This window comes from Lynx rufus, unplaced genomic scaffold, assembly GCF_022079265.1.
Source record: "Lynx rufus isolate CCGP_SWC_20201006 ecotype Redwood Valley unplaced genomic scaffold, mLynRuf1.p SCAF_11, whole genome shotgun sequence".
Classification (NCBI taxonomy): domain Eukaryota; kingdom Metazoa; phylum Chordata; class Mammalia; order Carnivora; family Felidae; genus Lynx; species Lynx rufus.
In genome coordinates, this window is record NW_025814825.1 from 19,408,372 (window position 1) to 19,424,839 (window position 16,468).

At 44.6% G+C, this 16,468-nt stretch overlaps 1 protein-coding gene across 1 annotated transcript in view; it reads right to left on the reverse strand.

Annotated features, from left to right (window-relative positions):
• The window catches only part of POLR3A (RNA polymerase III subunit A), a 51,716-nt gene that overhangs the window by 32,190 nt on the left and 3,058 nt on the right, over positions 1-16,468 (reverse strand). Inside the window, exons 3-11 of the mRNA XM_047073028.1 lie at positions 16,331-16,468; positions 15,247-15,418; positions 14,845-14,999; positions 6,941-7,180; positions 6,669-6,831; positions 6,354-6,490; positions 4,930-5,033; positions 3,921-4,062; positions 861-1,001 (exon numbers count right to left, since the gene is read on the reverse strand). Of these exons, the coding sequence (XP_046928984.1) occupies positions 861-1,001; positions 3,921-4,062; positions 4,930-5,033; positions 6,354-6,490; positions 6,669-6,831; positions 6,941-7,180; positions 14,845-14,999; positions 15,247-15,418; positions 16,331-16,468 (1,392 nt within the window). The remainder of the gene's footprint in view (positions 1-860; positions 1,002-3,920; positions 4,063-4,929; positions 5,034-6,353; positions 6,491-6,668; positions 6,832-6,940; positions 7,181-14,844; positions 15,000-15,246; positions 15,419-16,330) is intronic.

The window sequence follows — 16,468 nt, forward strand, 5'->3', positions numbered from 1 at the left end:
GCACAGGCCATGAATGCAGCCATTCGTTCCTGTCCCCACCAAATCCTCATGTACTTTTAACAGATCTGCTTACAGAACTTAACAGCCTTCACTTTAGAATTGATACTAACATCCTACCCCAAGAGAGATGAAAAACACTCTATCAGAAATGGTAAGAAGTGTTTTGTGGTTAGAAACACTAACAACCACAGCCAAATCTACTCAGAACAAGAAAAGCAGAATACTGGGAAAAAGGAAAACCTAGCCTCTAAAAACTCAACAGTTCGGGGCTCTGTTAAATTTAGGAGCGATGAGCCCCGCGCAGCACTGTGCTGCGGCTGGGTTCGCGAGCCGGTAGAGTCCATGTAGCACAGCAATGAGAGCCCAGCCGCACGCTCCTGGAGAGCAGGCGTCTGTGTGACTCACTGCTGAACTTCTCTGCCATCTAAGGGGCTCCCCTTAACTGCTGGAAAATGAAATGGTGGTATGGGTCATCATATAATGATTCTGTTTAGGGTGACCTTTAGACGACAAACAAGTATGTAACATACTATGGGAAAGTCTTCAATAAAGGGTATGGGTACTCAAAAGAATTTCCAGCTACCAGAAAACCTACTTATACAGAACATCTGCTGTGCCCTTGACACCCAACAGTCAAGATACTGCTACGCCCGCATCTATCTTTTCCCAGCTGGTTTTCATGTATGTCCTGTACCTTAGAAACGAATATTACAGGCCAGAAGAATACCCACTCCTCTCAGCTCCCCACCTGTCACTGACACTCCCTTACACCCTACAGGGTGTTTTCACACAGGACACACGCTCCCCTCCCCCTCCTTTCAAGCTGTTACACAGAAGCGGGGCTGCCCTACCCTACATACCCCCATGAGAACAAGAGCCTCTGCTTTAGCTTCTTCTGTTTGAGGAAGATGAAGGTTCATCTCATCACCATCAAAATCCGCATTGTAGGGTGTACAGACACACTCGTTAAATCTGAAGGTCCGGTGCGGCTTGACCTTGGCCTGTGGAATACAAAAAAAACAAAATAGGAGAGGGGCTTAGTCATTTATCCAAAAGCTTCATGGTTTCAAAATATTAATAAATGGCTTCCTCGAAAACTGGACACTTTAGATTAAGGAAATAAAATCTTTGTATGTTTTGTTAAGAGACACATGTCACTTGTGAAGTTATTCTTTATGAGATCAAAACAATGCAATGAGTTTGTTTTAATACGAGGCAAGCACCAAGGTTAAAAGCCATGTGAAGGGGCTCCCACTGGCCAGTGACGTCACAGCTGGGTATGAAAAAGATTTATGGCAGAAGTTGAATAAAACACATGGACTAAATAAAAAACCCAGGGTTTATTATTTTTATTATTTTTTAATTTAAATTCAAGTTAGTTAACATATAACGTAATAATGATTTCAGGAATAGAATTTAGAGATTCATCACTTACATAGAACATCCAGTGTTCATCTCAACAAGTGCCCTCCTTAATGCCCATCACCCATTTAGCCCATGCCCCTTCTCAACACCCTGCCAGCAACCCTCAGTATGTTCTCTGTATTCAAGAGTCTCTTATGGAAAAACCCATGGGTTAATGACACCGAAAAAAGAGAAAGCAAAAACAGACAAAAAAATCCAACCCGACCTCGTTGGAAGAAACTGAGCACCAACTTTTTCCTTCCCAGACTGACAATAAAGGAACAAGAATCAGGCATATATGCTGCCTTTCCTTCAGGTGCTATATTTTTGGATACACAAATAACCGTAGTTAACAAGAACAGGCTCTTCATTATAAAAATGATAGGTATGGAGGGGTGTCTGAGTGGCTCGGTGGGTTAAGCATCTGACTTCGGTTCAGGTCATGATCTCATGGTTGGTGAGCTTGAGCCCCATGTCTGGCTCTGTGCTGACAGCTCAAAGCCTGGAGCCTGCTTCAGATTCTGTCTCCCTCTCTCTCTGCTCCTCCCCTGCTCACTCTTTCTCTATCAAAAAAAATAAAAGATTAAAAAAAAAATTTTTTTAATTTTTAATTAAAAAAAAAAATTTTTTTTAACGTTTATTTTTGAGAGAAAGAAACAGAGCATGAGTGGGAGAGGGGCAGAGAGAGAGGGAGACACAGAAGTGGAAGCAGGCTCCAGGCTCTGAGCTTTCAGTACAGAGCCCGACGCGGGGCTTGAACTTATGAGCGGTGAGATCATGACCTGAGCCAAAGTCAGGTGCTTAACCGACTGAGCCACCCAGGGACACCCCCCGCCAAAATTTTTTTAATAAAATTATAGGTATGGAATATGAAAGGCATGATAAATGAGAAATTCTTCATTTTGCAGCCCCAATGAAATAACACGGACAATAATTGGCCATGGATGAAGTCTTTAGATAAAAAGTTGGTAAGGAAACTTTCAAGGGAGGCATCAGGCTGAAGTATTTGACGCTCTAACCTTCTCAACATAAGAGTGGGGCAGCCAGACAGCACGCCCTTCCTGAAATAAGGTAATAAGGTAAGAAGCAGCCAGTGCCACCTAGGAGTCATTCTTGCCAGATTCAAGCTGAGCCTGAATCTGATCGCGCCTCGAGTACTGCCCAGTTCAGAGGGATAAAAGGAACAATAAACTCTTAGTGCCGTATGCTTACACACACACACACATGAGACATTGTTTAGGACAAGTGACCTGTTTTTTTCCAACAACGACACTGAAATTACAAGAACAGGGGGACGGGAGATTGTTGTAGAGAGACTGAGAACCTGTATCAACCAAATGTAACATGCATACTTTACATCCTGATTTGGACAAAGTAGCTGCGAAAAGACAGTTGAGACCCTTGGGGAAATGTGCACATGGGCTGTGTGCTAGACAAGAGCAGGGAGTGAGTGTTCATTCCGTGTGGTGTGACAATGGCGCTGTGGTTGTGTGTGTCTTGCACAAGTAAACTGTTTAACTGACTGAGCCACCCAGGTGCCCCCATCACACGCGTGAACTGATCACACACAGAGAAAAGACCTGACACCTGGGTCATCAAAGAAAGAAGGGAGAGAGAAAACAGGTGTGGCAGAATCTTGGAAAATTATTCAATATAGAGAATGGGAACATATGAGTTCATCATAGTATTCTTTCTACTTTTGTATATATTTGAAATTTTTCAAGCAAAAAAACCTTTACTTTGAAAATGTCCCAAAGCCAAGCAAAAGTTTCTGGAAAGGGAGGGATTTTGTTCACCTCCCCAGATCCCCATGATCGTAATCCCATAGTCATAAAGTGCTTCTTCGGTATTTCCACGCTTAAGTAAAATGACTGATGCAGCATGTTCGTAAACTGAAAGACCGAATCTAGAAAAACACTAACTGAAGAGCCTGTTTAAATGCTGTTGCAAATGCTCGTGGATTTAACGGCTTTGGAGATAGGAGAATTTATGAATATTTAACGAATTAAAGTTGCACCTCATTTCCATTTTAAATCTCCAGAAAAAGGAACTGCTGTTGTTGCAAAACGAAATCACTGAAAAAAATATGCTCCAAGGTCTTCATTGGAGGGCCACTGTGACGAAAAATCTCCTAAGCATTTTAGTTCCATAGTTAATAAGCCACGTTAAACCCCAAGTCAACTTTCAGCTATATCTGTTTTACATAAGTCTGCATACACATATATATGTATATATTTTCATTTGCAAGTGAAATCATGCCAGTTACTTTCATGCCAATTTTCAATTAGTTCCTTTCTGTTTTACTGTTGAGTGCGGATTTTATAAATATTAAAAACGTTGAAGGGAAGCTTAAAATGTGAAAGTTTCACTCAAACTAAAAAGTGAAGTAAGAGAAAAATCAAAAGTGACAAAAAATTTCAGATTACCGGCAATCTTAATTTTAGGAGTCTGGAATTTAGCATGCGCACACAGCAGACTCCCACCAACAGAAAATAAAAACAGAATCTCACACTCACCAGATGCGCCATAATGCTCAATTTGTGCAGTGAGGGCTGCCGATTGAACAGCACCACATCTCCATCTATGAGGTGCCTCTCCACGATGTCCCCGTACTTGAGCTCCTGAGCCATTTTTTCCCTATTTCCGTACTTCAAAAACCTACACGTGATAAGAAACGTGATCTGTGAGAACAAAGCTCCCTCACCAAGGTGCTCCCTCTTCATGTCAGGATTCAGTCTCTAAAATGATGGATATTTCATTGGATCAAAGCTGCCTCCACAAGCCATTAAACTATGACACAGATAGGTCCTCATTTTGTAAATGTTAAATATGAGAAAATTATGTCTTAGAATCACAAAAATGCAGTCATAAGTCAGCTTCTCCCACAGCACCCTGTTGATATGTTTTGTCTCATGTTTGTCTCAAGAGATAAAAAGGCACCAGAGATCAGTGAAGGGTGAGAGCTGGCCAAACCAGTGTCCCCTAGGCTGTAAGTAGAGTCAAGTAACCCCAGAGAGCCCACACGATGCAGAAAATGATTGGCTTGCACACCCCCACGTGTTCTGTCTTCCTAGATCCAACGTTAAATGCAAGGCAACAAATAGACATTTTGTATATATGCAACGAGTAAGCACAGCAAATGACATACCTAGGCTCACTACAATTTAAACAGTATTTTCCACAGGCTAAAATGTCACAAATGCCGGATTTTGGACGACATTCTTTGGCTGAATATGGCGACCTCTGTCATGAGAAGGTCGTTACACATAGCTAGATTGAGACAGCATTGGGGCGCCTGGGTGGCTCAATCAGTTAGGCATCAGACTTTGGCTCAGGTCATGATCTCACAGTTTGTGGGTCTGAGCCCCGCGTCAGGCTCTGTGCTGACAGCTCAGAGCCTGGAGCCTGCTTTGGATTCTGTGTCTCCCCCCCAGTCTCTGCCCCTCCCATGCACATGTTCTGCTCTCAATAATAAATAAATGTTAAAAAAAAATTAAAAAGAAAAATAGATTGAGACAGCATTACCTTTTCATCTGTGTGTGTCTCTGCTGAATGAAATTGGCTCCTGGGTGAACTTCAGGGCCATTTCGAACCAGTTTCCTCAAAAAGTTGATGTTTGCTTTGTTCACCTACACAACCACGGTAGAAGACACAAGGAGAGGCTGTTAGCTTTCCGTAAGCTAGCACACTATACTGTACTATGTCTCAATCTTTACTTTCCTTGAGTGATTCCAGAAGAAAGAGAAGAAACTTGTTTATCTCCTGCTGCCTAGAGTCTTGGGTTTAACGACAACAGCTGATTGGCACACAGGCACCCGGGTTCTAGTCCGAACTCACCACTGGAAGGGTGAAATGGCCAAGTCCTTTCTGGCCTTTGGTTTCCCCATTAGTAGAATGAGTGGGCTGGACTCAGCTGAAGGGACCTTCCAGAACATTCTATGAGCAGTTGGCAACTTTACTAGCAGTGATTTACCATGGGCTCCCGAGGTTTAAAAGCTGTGGCACCAGCACTGTTAGACCCTGGTCTGCAACATCATGTCCCATGACCTCTTGGACAACAGTCTCGTGAAATACCATCGGAGAAGGAAACTCTGGATCATTAGTAAATCAACTAAGGATACTTTACACAAGCTTTACCGGAAGCTTCCATGATCTGGGCTAATTATGAATCTCAAAAGCAAACCCGAAGCCAATACCTTCCTGTATCAGGCCTTGCATTTTCTATACCTCAGTTACTGTAAAGGCCATTTTACACTCGTGATGAGTGTGAGTTAAGTGTAAAGTGGGGCAGCCTTTCTGGCTATGCCTCAATAGTCTTAAAACCCCCAGATATTGGACTTGATGGTTGTTAAGGCCTTAAAAATAATAATCTATCCCAAGAAAATTAACTGGGTGTGGTGTTTATCATTTAGTGGCCTTATTTTATTTTATTGCTTTTTAAAATTTTCATTTGTTTTTGAGAAAGAGGGAGAGACACAGACAGTGTGAGCAGAGGAGGGGCAGAGAGGGTGGGAGACACAGAATCCGAAGCAGGCTCTAGGATCTGAGCTGTCGGCACAGAGCCTGACGCGGGGCTCCGACCCATGAACTGCAAGATCGTGACCCGAGCTGAGGTCAGATGCTCAACCAACTGAGCCACCCAGGCGCCCCTATCATTAGTTATTTTAAAAGAAGAGGTAAGAACCAACACAGGAAGAGGTCAAAGACCATACTCCTTGGAGAAGTAAGTTGCAGAAGAGATGTCTGACATAAATGTGAATATATACACACAAAGGCAGACATATCTGTGTTTGTGTATGTTGCAGACACTACATGCGGTGGTATATGCGTCAGACTGGAAGATAACACGCACACCTCGGGATTTTCCAACTGTCTACTGTTTGGAATCTCAAAATAATAATGTAAAAGACTGGAGTCAAAACAGAATCGAGCGGCTGAATGGTACTTACCTTCTCAGGAAAAGTAAGAATTTTGGCCACGTGAACTGGCACGGCTACCTCATCAATCCTGAGGTTGGGGTCAGGTGAGATGACTGTTCTGCCTGAAAAATCCACTCTCTTTCCTGAAAGGTTGCCTCTAAATCGACCTAAATCAATAAAAATAGGTTATAGGTCTCTGCAGCACAAATGTATGCTGTTTGGGGATATAGTATGACCACAAACAAGAAAATTCTGTAATTTCCAACTAGATACACTAGACATGCTCCAAAAAAAGGGTAACAAAAGGCAGAAGACTGTCTCCTGTACATCTTGTTGGAAACATACCCTGTTTTCCCTTTAGGCGCTGGACAAAACCTCTGGTCCATTTCTTGGGCGCCATGTTGAGGGGGATGCCCGAGAGCTCACTGTTAATGTAGAGGGCACACTGCAGCTGCAGGAAATCCCAGTCTTCCATGATCATCTGGGTCTTAGCTCCTGATATGCGATGCTAAAAATGAGCAGAAATATAGAAAAAAAAAATGATCCTGGGTCAATCTTTCTCGATAAGAAGGGTTTGCATAGATACACTCCTAAACCTGGGGCTTGGAAATACTGACCTTTTTGATGACATCATTTAAGAAAATGATTTCTGTCAGTTTCATTGTCAGATCATCTTCATTGGTGCCAGACTTCAAATCACTCACGACGGAGGGTCTGATACACAAAGGGGGCACTAAAAGTCGCGTGAGAATCAAATCAGAGGGCTTTCCAGCTTCTGGGTTCATTAGAAGTAGAGGGACATCTTCAGCTGGGATTCGTTTAAATAAATTCAGAACTACTAAGGGATTCAGGTTTTCCTATGAAGAGCAGGAAAGGAAGAATGGAGACACACGTTAACTTCCCACAGCTTGGGCACAGGTTTACTTCTCCGTGCACTCTACCGGACCCACCATGGAACTCAGAGTAAGTGCAAACATGGGCAGAGATTTCTGTTGGTAACACGCTACACTGGCAGAGCCCTAAACATGTGTATACCTTTCCTTCCAATTATTTAATGCCAGTAATTCCACTTCTCATAATTATTCCACAGGGTCTGACTTTAGAAGTCAACACAGAGATTTGGCTATAGGGATGTTCAGTAAAGCCGTTAATAGTGAAAAATTGAGACTGTCTGATAGGTTGCTGGCTAGACAAAATCATGGTATATCCACATGTAAGCAAGCACGAAGCCATTAAAAAACGACATTACAGAAATGTAGCCACTGTTATGGAAGGTGTTCATAAGACATTGGTAAATGAAAGAAGTGTGTGTATAATATGATCTCATTTTGGGGGAAAATGTACATCTGTACAGAAAAGAGGAAATGTACGTTTAGCGAGGTGTTAACAGTACCGTCTGCAGGTGAATGGAATTATAATCGCTTCTTCGTTTACATTTCAATTTTCTACAGTGAACTTATATTGCCTTTGTATTAACTTCATTTAATAGAAGAGCTATGCTACAAGAACTCACTCGTAATACGAGAACTATACAAATGATCAGAGATACCCAAACACGAAAGTTAAGAACAGTCTGCTTGTGTCTTATTGCTGCTTATTACCTTTTCTTGGGATGAGAGACTGTGTGACCAAGAACATGTTACAACCAGAACTTGCTATGCGTAACTTAATGAAATAGGGAGCAAAACCAAGAAGAAATGTTTGAACAGCCACTGCCCTTAAAACACTGTTGCAAGAGGAAGTTTCCATGGTCCTACCCTGGAAGAGATGGCAGTAGAGTTGGGGAGAAGGAATCCTGCCTGACATTTTGCAGTCTGGTCCCTGCCCACAGAATTCACCTCCCTCAGCTTCCCTGTCCCCCAGCAACAAGCACCTCATGGCCACCTGAAGCAGTTGGAGGAAATCTAAAACTAAGAGCTCAAGGAACAGGATGAAGGCTGAATGTCACCTATAGTACCAGAGTCGTGCCAGACAAGGACATCACGGACATCCACGATGCAGGGGGGCAAGACTGGCAAGAGTCACGTAACAACAATCTCCCAAGGGACACACAGAAGTGGGTCTGACTTATCGTTATGTGACAGGAAACAGAAGTTGGGGACCACTAGAGAGACAGAAGGGCTGTTTGGTCTGAGGCAGAATATCCCAACAGCTAGGGCTCCCTGGTGGAGCGTGGGGTGCCTTGGGTGGTGGTGAAGAGAGCACCACGTGCCGGAGATGCTGTGGAAGGCATTTATACCTGGTGGGGAGGCAAGACTGATGCCATCTATGGACAAACTCTTATCTGCAGGTCCACCAACCCCTGGATTTGCATTAAAACTGGGACTGGATGGGGCACCTGGGGTGGTTCAGTTGGTTGAGCGTCCAACTGGACTCTTGATTTCAGCTCAGGTCACGATCCCGGGATTGTGGGATTGAGCCCACGGCAGGCTCCATGCCGAGTACAGAGGCTACTTAAGATCCTCTCTCTCCTTCTTGAGGGTACTCCCCCCCCCGCCACACACCAAAAAAAAAAGACTCTCTTTCCCCCTCTTCCCCTCTTCCCGGCTTGCATGCTCTAAAAAATGAAAACAAATTGAAAACAAAACAAAAAATGGGGAGTGGATATACACTAGTCTTCTGGAGATAGAGTCCAGAGTTTTTGTTCAATTCCTAAAGAGGTCTGTGAGCCAGGAAAGGTCCAGAACCACTGCTCTATGGTCTCCATCAACTCAAGAATGCTATGCTACCCATAAAGGCATACGGGGTTCCATGTTCCTGGAAATTAAACGGGTAGGTAAACATGTCAGGATGTGGATCTTCCTGAGATCAATGAACTTCAGGGCAATACGCTCACCTGTCTGCACAATGCCCCTCTCCACAAAAGGTAAAAGTAAGTCACTGATGCTTTGTTCACTTCAGGTTACTAAGCGGTTCTGAGGAAGGGCCATTTGGAATCAGGCAAATGGTGAATTCCTGTTTTGCCCCCTCCCTTCTTCCACTGCTGGTATAAGAACCAGGATGAGGGGCCCTGGGTGGCTCAGTCTGTTAAGCGTCTGGCTCTTGATTTCAGCTCAGGTCACGACCTCATGGTTGGGTTCATAAGATCGACCTCATGTTGGGCTCTGCACTGATAGCATGGAGCCTGCGTGGGATTCTCTCCCCTCTTCTCTCTGTGCTCCTTCCCCAGCGTGCACACATTCTTTTGAGATAAATAAACTTAAAAAAAAAAAAAAAAAAAAAAGGCAGGAGGAGCTGATGGTCTCTGATGAGTCTGGAGGCCCCCACACTGTCCAAGCACTGTGAGTGGCATCAAACAGGGCCTCAGAAAAACAGATCTTGTTATAGACCACACTTAAAAGAGAAACCAGCAGAAATGTAAGATGGAACACAGGTGCTATGGAGGCACAGACAATGGACATGTGGTTGAGGAAAGAGGGAGGTCAAAGGGTCCGGAGAACAGAGGTGTTCCGGGCTGCAGGGAAGAAGCCAAGGGAAGGGAGAGTTTGGTAAAGAGGGGAAGGGAGCAGGCTGAGTAAAGCCAAAAGGACATGGAGTCTGAGCCTACATGTGGAGGGGGAGGAAACCTCATCTATCCTCACCATGTCTGTCATTATTTTTTAAAAAATAGTTTCATTATCATAAATTGAATCATATAGATGCACTAGACAAAACTGCTTTTATTTATTTTCGAAGTTGACTTATTTGAAGTAATTTCTATACGCAAAGTGGGGCTCGAACTCATGACCCTGAGATTAAGAGTCACATGTCCTTCTCATTGAGCCAGCTGGGCACCCCTGTCATTGTTATCATACTGTCAGTAGCAGCGCTAACTACTGCAACTGGGTAATTCGGTCTAAGCACTTGCTGTGCACCAGGCACTCTGTTAAGCACTTGATCTGGAATTCAACTCTTAATCCTCACAATAGCCTTAAAGCAGATACTCTTGTAATCCCTGTTTAGAGCTACAAAACTCAAGTCCAGGTTGGGTCACGTGTCTAAGGTCACAGAACAAACAAGCAGCAGAACTGGGCTCTAATCTTGGGTCCGACTCCAAGGCCAAAGCTCTTCACCACTACCCTAAACCACCTCTGGGGCATCAATCTGGATAGAGTGGGGTGAGATACACGGGGGTGGCGGCAGTGGGGGAATGCCCAGGGAGCCAAGCTCGATGCTCTAGACTCTGAAATGGGAGGGGTTACCTCCAGGGCCGAGTCATTTAGGAAGGAGACTTTCCCAAACAAGATGCCTCCCAGGCTGTATGGGAGAATCGTGCTACTCCCTACTATGGAGAGTGTGTGGAGCAGAGACAGTGGTCACCCGTCCCGGACAGAAAGCTGGCAGGGGGCAGTGGTGGGCTGTCAAGGATGCTGATCCAGGAGCGGCAGAGTGCGTGCAGGGGCACCCTGCAAGTCAGGCCGCCCCCAGGAAAGCCCAGGCACCCTTCACGCCCATGACCAAGGCTGCTCACCAGGCTTCTGAAAGCCTTCTGCACAGCCACCAGCCTGGACAGTGCCTCTCTCTCTTGGGCTGTACAGGGGCCAAGACCATCTTCCTCAGCCTGCCCGCACTTCCTCTGTAGCAGCTTCACCCTTACTGCCTTTGAAGACATTTCTGCCTGAATCAATTGCTGACACACTCTCTCCCCATTTCCAGGAACACTCCCCTTTCCCAGACATCTGCACGCACACTTGCAGCCCCTGACCATTCTTACTGCGTGCAGTGACTCTGGCCTCTGGCTCCTTTAACACCACCAGGTTCACGGCCTGTTTTCTTTGTACCCATTCTGTTCCCCAGTCAAGGCATAATTCACACATACTAAATTCCACAAATCCTAAAGAGACTGACATGCTTCTATGCATATATACCAGACACACACTAGTGTTCCGATCAAGATACAGAGTATTTCCATCTCTCCATAAAAGGACCTTGGTATTTTTAAAAAAAATTTTATTTTTGACAGTGCGAGCGAGCACGAGCAGGGGAGTGGCAGGGGGGAGAGAGAAGCCTGAGCATGCTCTGCATTGACGGCAGAGAGCCCCATGGGGGGCTCAAACTCATGAACCATGACCTAAGCCAAAGTCGGACGCTTAACCAACTGAGCCACCTAAGCGCCCCAGGACCCTGATACCTCTTTTCAGTCAGTACCAAGCTCTCACCCCAGGGGTAACTACTCTCCTGATGTCATCACCACAGATCAGTCTGGCCTATTGCTGGACTTGATCTACATGGAATCATACACTACGTACTCTCTTGTATATGCTTCTCGTTCTCTGCAGGATTCTGACCTTTGGCCAGGTTGCGTGTCACGAGTTCACTTCTTTCATTACAGCATAGTATTCCATCGTGTGGATCTATGACAATTTGCTAGGGGCACCTGGGTGGCTTAGTCAGTTAAGTACCAATCTTCAGCTCAGGTCATGACCTCATGGTTTGTGGGTTCGAGCCCCGCGTCGGGCTCTGTGTTGACAGCTCAAAGCCTGGAGCCCGCTTCAGAGTCTGTGTCTCCCTCCCTCTCTCTGCCCCTTCTTGGCTCATGCTCTGTCTCTCTCTCAAAAATAAATAAACATTAAAAAAATTTTTTTTATGACAATTTGCTATGCTCCCGCTGACAGGCATTTGGGCTATTTCCAATTCTGGCTTTTATTAATAAACTTGCAATGAACATTCTCATACAAATATTTCTGCAGACATATGCACTCATTTTTCTCAGGTATGTACTGGATTAAAATTGCTCAATTGTTGGGAATGCAAGCTGGTGCAGCCACTCTGGAAAACAGTATGGAGGTTCCTCAAAAAACTAAAAATAGAACTACCCTACGACCCAGCAATTGCACTACTAGGTATCTATCCAAGGGATACAGGTGTGCTGTTTCGAAGGGACACATGCACCCCCATGTTTATAGCAGCACTATCAACAACAGCCAAAGTATGGAAAGAGCCCCAATGTCCATCGATGGATGAATGGATAAAGATGATGTGGTATATATTACACAATGGAGTATAACTTGGCCGTTGAAAAGAATGAAATCTTGCCATTTGCAACCACGTGGATGGAACTGGAGGGTATTAAGTTAAGCAAAATTAGTCTGAGAAATATCCTATAATATCACATGACTCCACTCATATGAGAACTTTTTTTTTTTAATTTTTTTTTTTTCAACGTTTTTATTTATTTTTGGGACAGACAGAGACAGAGCATGAACGGGGGAGAGGCAGAGAGAGAGGGAGACACAGAATCGGAAGCAGGCTCCAGGCTCTGAGCCATCAGCCCAGAGCCTGACGCGGGGCTCGAACTCACGGACCGTGAGATCGTGACCTGGCTGAAGTCGGACGCTTAACCGACTGCGCCACCCAGGCGCCCCGATATGAGAACTTTAAGAGACAAAACAGATAAACATAAGGGAAGGGAAACACAAATAATATAAAAACAGGAAGGGGAACAAAGCATAAGAGACTCATATATATGGGGAACACAGGGTTACTGGGGGGATGTGGGATGGGCTAAATGGGGAAGGGGCATTAAGGAATCTACTCCTGAAGTCATTGTTGCACTATGCGCTAACTTGGATGTAAATTAAAAAAAAACAAACAGCTGAACTGTACGGTTAGTGTAGGCGTAACTTTGTAAGAAATTGTTAAACGGCCATTCAAAGTAGCGGTAACCTTCCACACTATCAATGTGAGTGCTAGTCACTTCACGTCCTTGCAAGCAGGCAGTTTTCAGTTTTTTTTACATTTCCATTTTTCCATGTGGGTATAGTTATAATTAGTGATTCCCTGATGACTAATAACATTGAGCAATGTTCCTTTGTTTATTGGCATTGGAATGGACGCTTTGGGACGTGCCAATTCAAGTTTTGCTCCCACTGCTTAAAATCAGGTTGTATTTTGGGGCACCTGGGTGGCTCAGTCAGTTAAGCGTCTGACCTTTGATTTCAGCTCAGGTCATGATCTCACGGTTTGTGAGTTCAAGCCCCACACTGGGCTCCGCATTGAAGTGCGGAGCCTGCCTGGGATTCTATCTCTTTTCCTTTCTCTGCCTTTTACCTTCTCTCTCTCTCAAAATAAATATAAATTTAAAAAAATCAGGTTATTTTTCTTACTGATTTTTAAGGACCGTTTCCTGGATACGAGAGTCCTTTGTCAGATATATGAATTGTGACCGCTTTCTCCTAAGCCGTGACCTGCCCTTTCTCTCTGGTAATGGGGTCTTGTGAAGAGCAGTCAGGCTGTCCTACAATTCTGTCATTTATTCACCATGAACCATTCACCACCTCAAAGCCTCTGATGGGGCCACGCTCCTCAGAGCAGGACGCGCTCTACACCAAGCTCTCACTTGTGTCTTTTCTCTAGCACTCCAGCTGCCGTGGCTTGAGTCCTCTCTGTCACTTTGGGCAGGGCTGTCTCAAGCACTGCTGAGGATTAAATCAGAGGCAATCCATGTGAAGAGCAAGGAACAGGTCCTGTCCCTCTCAGCAGTCCCTGAAGGCAAGTGCTTTCATTAGCACTCTCTGGTTTTTCAGAGCCTCAGCCTCAGAATCAGCCGAGGCATTGCCGCCTGGATGTGCTGAGCTCACTACCCTCGATTCTGTAAACCCTACTCCTGTTTGAAGACCAGAACAAACCACACCCTTCCTCAGTATTTCCCAACCAAGTCCAAAGCAACACGTTCCTCCTCCTTTCCCACCGTACTGTACTTCCGGTCTCTGCCACTCAAGTGATGGTTAGCGCCCTGGCCCAGGATGTCAGTTATCTTTTCAGACTACTTGCTCGTGACACATCTAAACGGTGGGGTCAATGACAACAGACCCACTGTCTTACAGTTCCTGACACTCCCCATATGACTGACAGAATTTGGTACTCAGTAGCCACTCAACTGATTTGTTAGTTTTGTATACTACCAATTCTGGATGGTACTGTGTGAATTCAGTACTAATTGAAATCAAAGTGAGGCAGAACAGGCTACTTCATAAAGTTCTACTAGTTAAGCCTGTACCAAGAAAAGTAACGGGAGTTACCTACAATTTCTTAGATCTCACCCATGTGAGACACAGGCTCTCTCAGTTTATGCTCTGTATAGCTGTGATGCCACAATCTCTTATGATACAACTGTGACATGCTGTCTGCACAATTCAAAGTGTGTTAGTTAGTTGAGCGTCTGACTTCGGCTCAGGTCATAATCTCACAATTTGTGGGTTTGAGCCCCGTGTCAGGCTCTGTGCTAACAGCTCGGAGCCTGGAGCCTGCTTCAGATTCTGTATCTCCCTCTCTCTCTGCCCCTCCCCTGCTCATGCGGTCTCTGTCTCTCAAAAATAAATAAATGCAAAAAAAAAAAAAAAAAAAAAAAAGCGTGTTAGTTACATGATCAGTCTACATTAAACACTGAACACACTGTAAGATAAACACTTTTTATGGATGTATTCCTAGAGATCTACCTTAACAGAGCTTCTCATTTCGGAAGACGTGTCTATCAGAGAGGGAGGGGTAAGAATGGGTGCGTGTGATGCGGGGGGAGGCAGGCATATGATTTCAGGCTCACCTGCGCCCTTCCCAGCAGTGGTTCCACTTCTTTGTTATGCTCGATGGCTGTTTCAAAAGACTGAAGGAAATTTGATACAATAGGATCCACCACTTTTTTGTTGGTCTTGTATTTCTCATGAATTATCTTCAGTAATCCACATTTCTTTACAGTACCTGTAAGAGAGAATTTATTTACCAAGGTTGGGAAAATGAGATACTTGCTCAGGCTGGCCTGAGGCTGCAGTCTGGCTAATGAAATCACTGAAAATGCATTTGGCTAACAGGGCATCAGTTGCTAGGCTCTAATGTCTAGTTTGCAAGAAAAAAACCTGACCTCCCAACACTCCATAAAACTAATAAGCTAAATGGACCAAAGTGAGTGGAAAGGACTATCACCAAACCTTTTATGTGTTCTCCTCACCATTAAAAGCACCGCAGTAATGGCAGATGTTTTTCTTCCGGCACTTATCAGAGATTTTCTTCTTCAGGCCACGTTTCTGGAGGTAGGTCAGGCCGGGTCTCTTTAGATAATCCAGAAACTGCTTCTTCTCCTCCTGGGACAGCATGATGTGGCAGCAGGTTTTACAGATCATCTTTTAAAAATTAAAACCGATGAAAGGATGAGAGATGAAAAAGTCTTTTCTTGAAGGAAAAAAAAAAAAAAGTCACCCCTACCTCTTGCCCAGAAGACTTTAAGCGATGTGCCCAGAGATATGCACAGAGAGGGGGCTGATGTTCACCAGAATGCTACTTATAGTCAGAGCTGCCTGGTAGAATTTTTGCTGATTTTTAAATTTTGTGCTGTTCTGTACTGCTTGATTCATGATTATTATTATTTTTTTAGTTTACTTATGGGGTGCCTGGGTGGCCCAGTTGGTTAAGAGTCTGACTTCAGCTCAAGTCATGGTCTCATGGTTCGTGGGCTGAAGCCCCACGTTGGGCTCTGTGATGACAGCTCAGAGCCTGGAGCCTGCTTCGGGTTCTGTGTCTTCCTCCTTCTCTCTGCCCCTCCCCCACTCATACTGTGTGTCTCTCATACTCATACTCTCTCAAAAATAAGTAAAATGCTAAAAAAATTTTTTTTTTAAAAAAAGTTTAGTTTGAGAGAGAGACAGAGAAAGCAAGCAGGGGAGGGGCAGAGAGAGGGAGGTGGAGCGAGATTTCCAAGCAGGCTCTGTGCCGTTAGCACGGAGCCCGATGTGGGGTTTGAATCCACGAACCGTCAGATCATGACTTGAGCAGAGATCAAGAATTGGACCCTTAACTGACTGAGCCACCCAGCGCCCATGATTACTTTTTACAACACGTACTTACCACCTACTCAAGAAAAATCAAGAGTAAAGAATCCTTATGCGTCTTCTTGTAAGATGCAGTATTGCGTTATGTAATGTAAAAATCCTCCCCAGATGTCCCCCTGACCACTCACGGCTCCTAAGCTCACTCCCAGTGTCCCTGAGCAGTAGTTCCTAAGTTTACACCCTGAAAACGGACACCTCTGCACCTACCTGTAAGATGCCTATAACTGCTCTGAAGTAGCCCACGTGGAAGCATGGCAACTCCAAGTCAATGTACCCATAGTGTCCCAGACAGTCAGCCAGGTTCTTCCCACAGGTCTCGCAAGGACGGTCCTTCTCACTTGTACC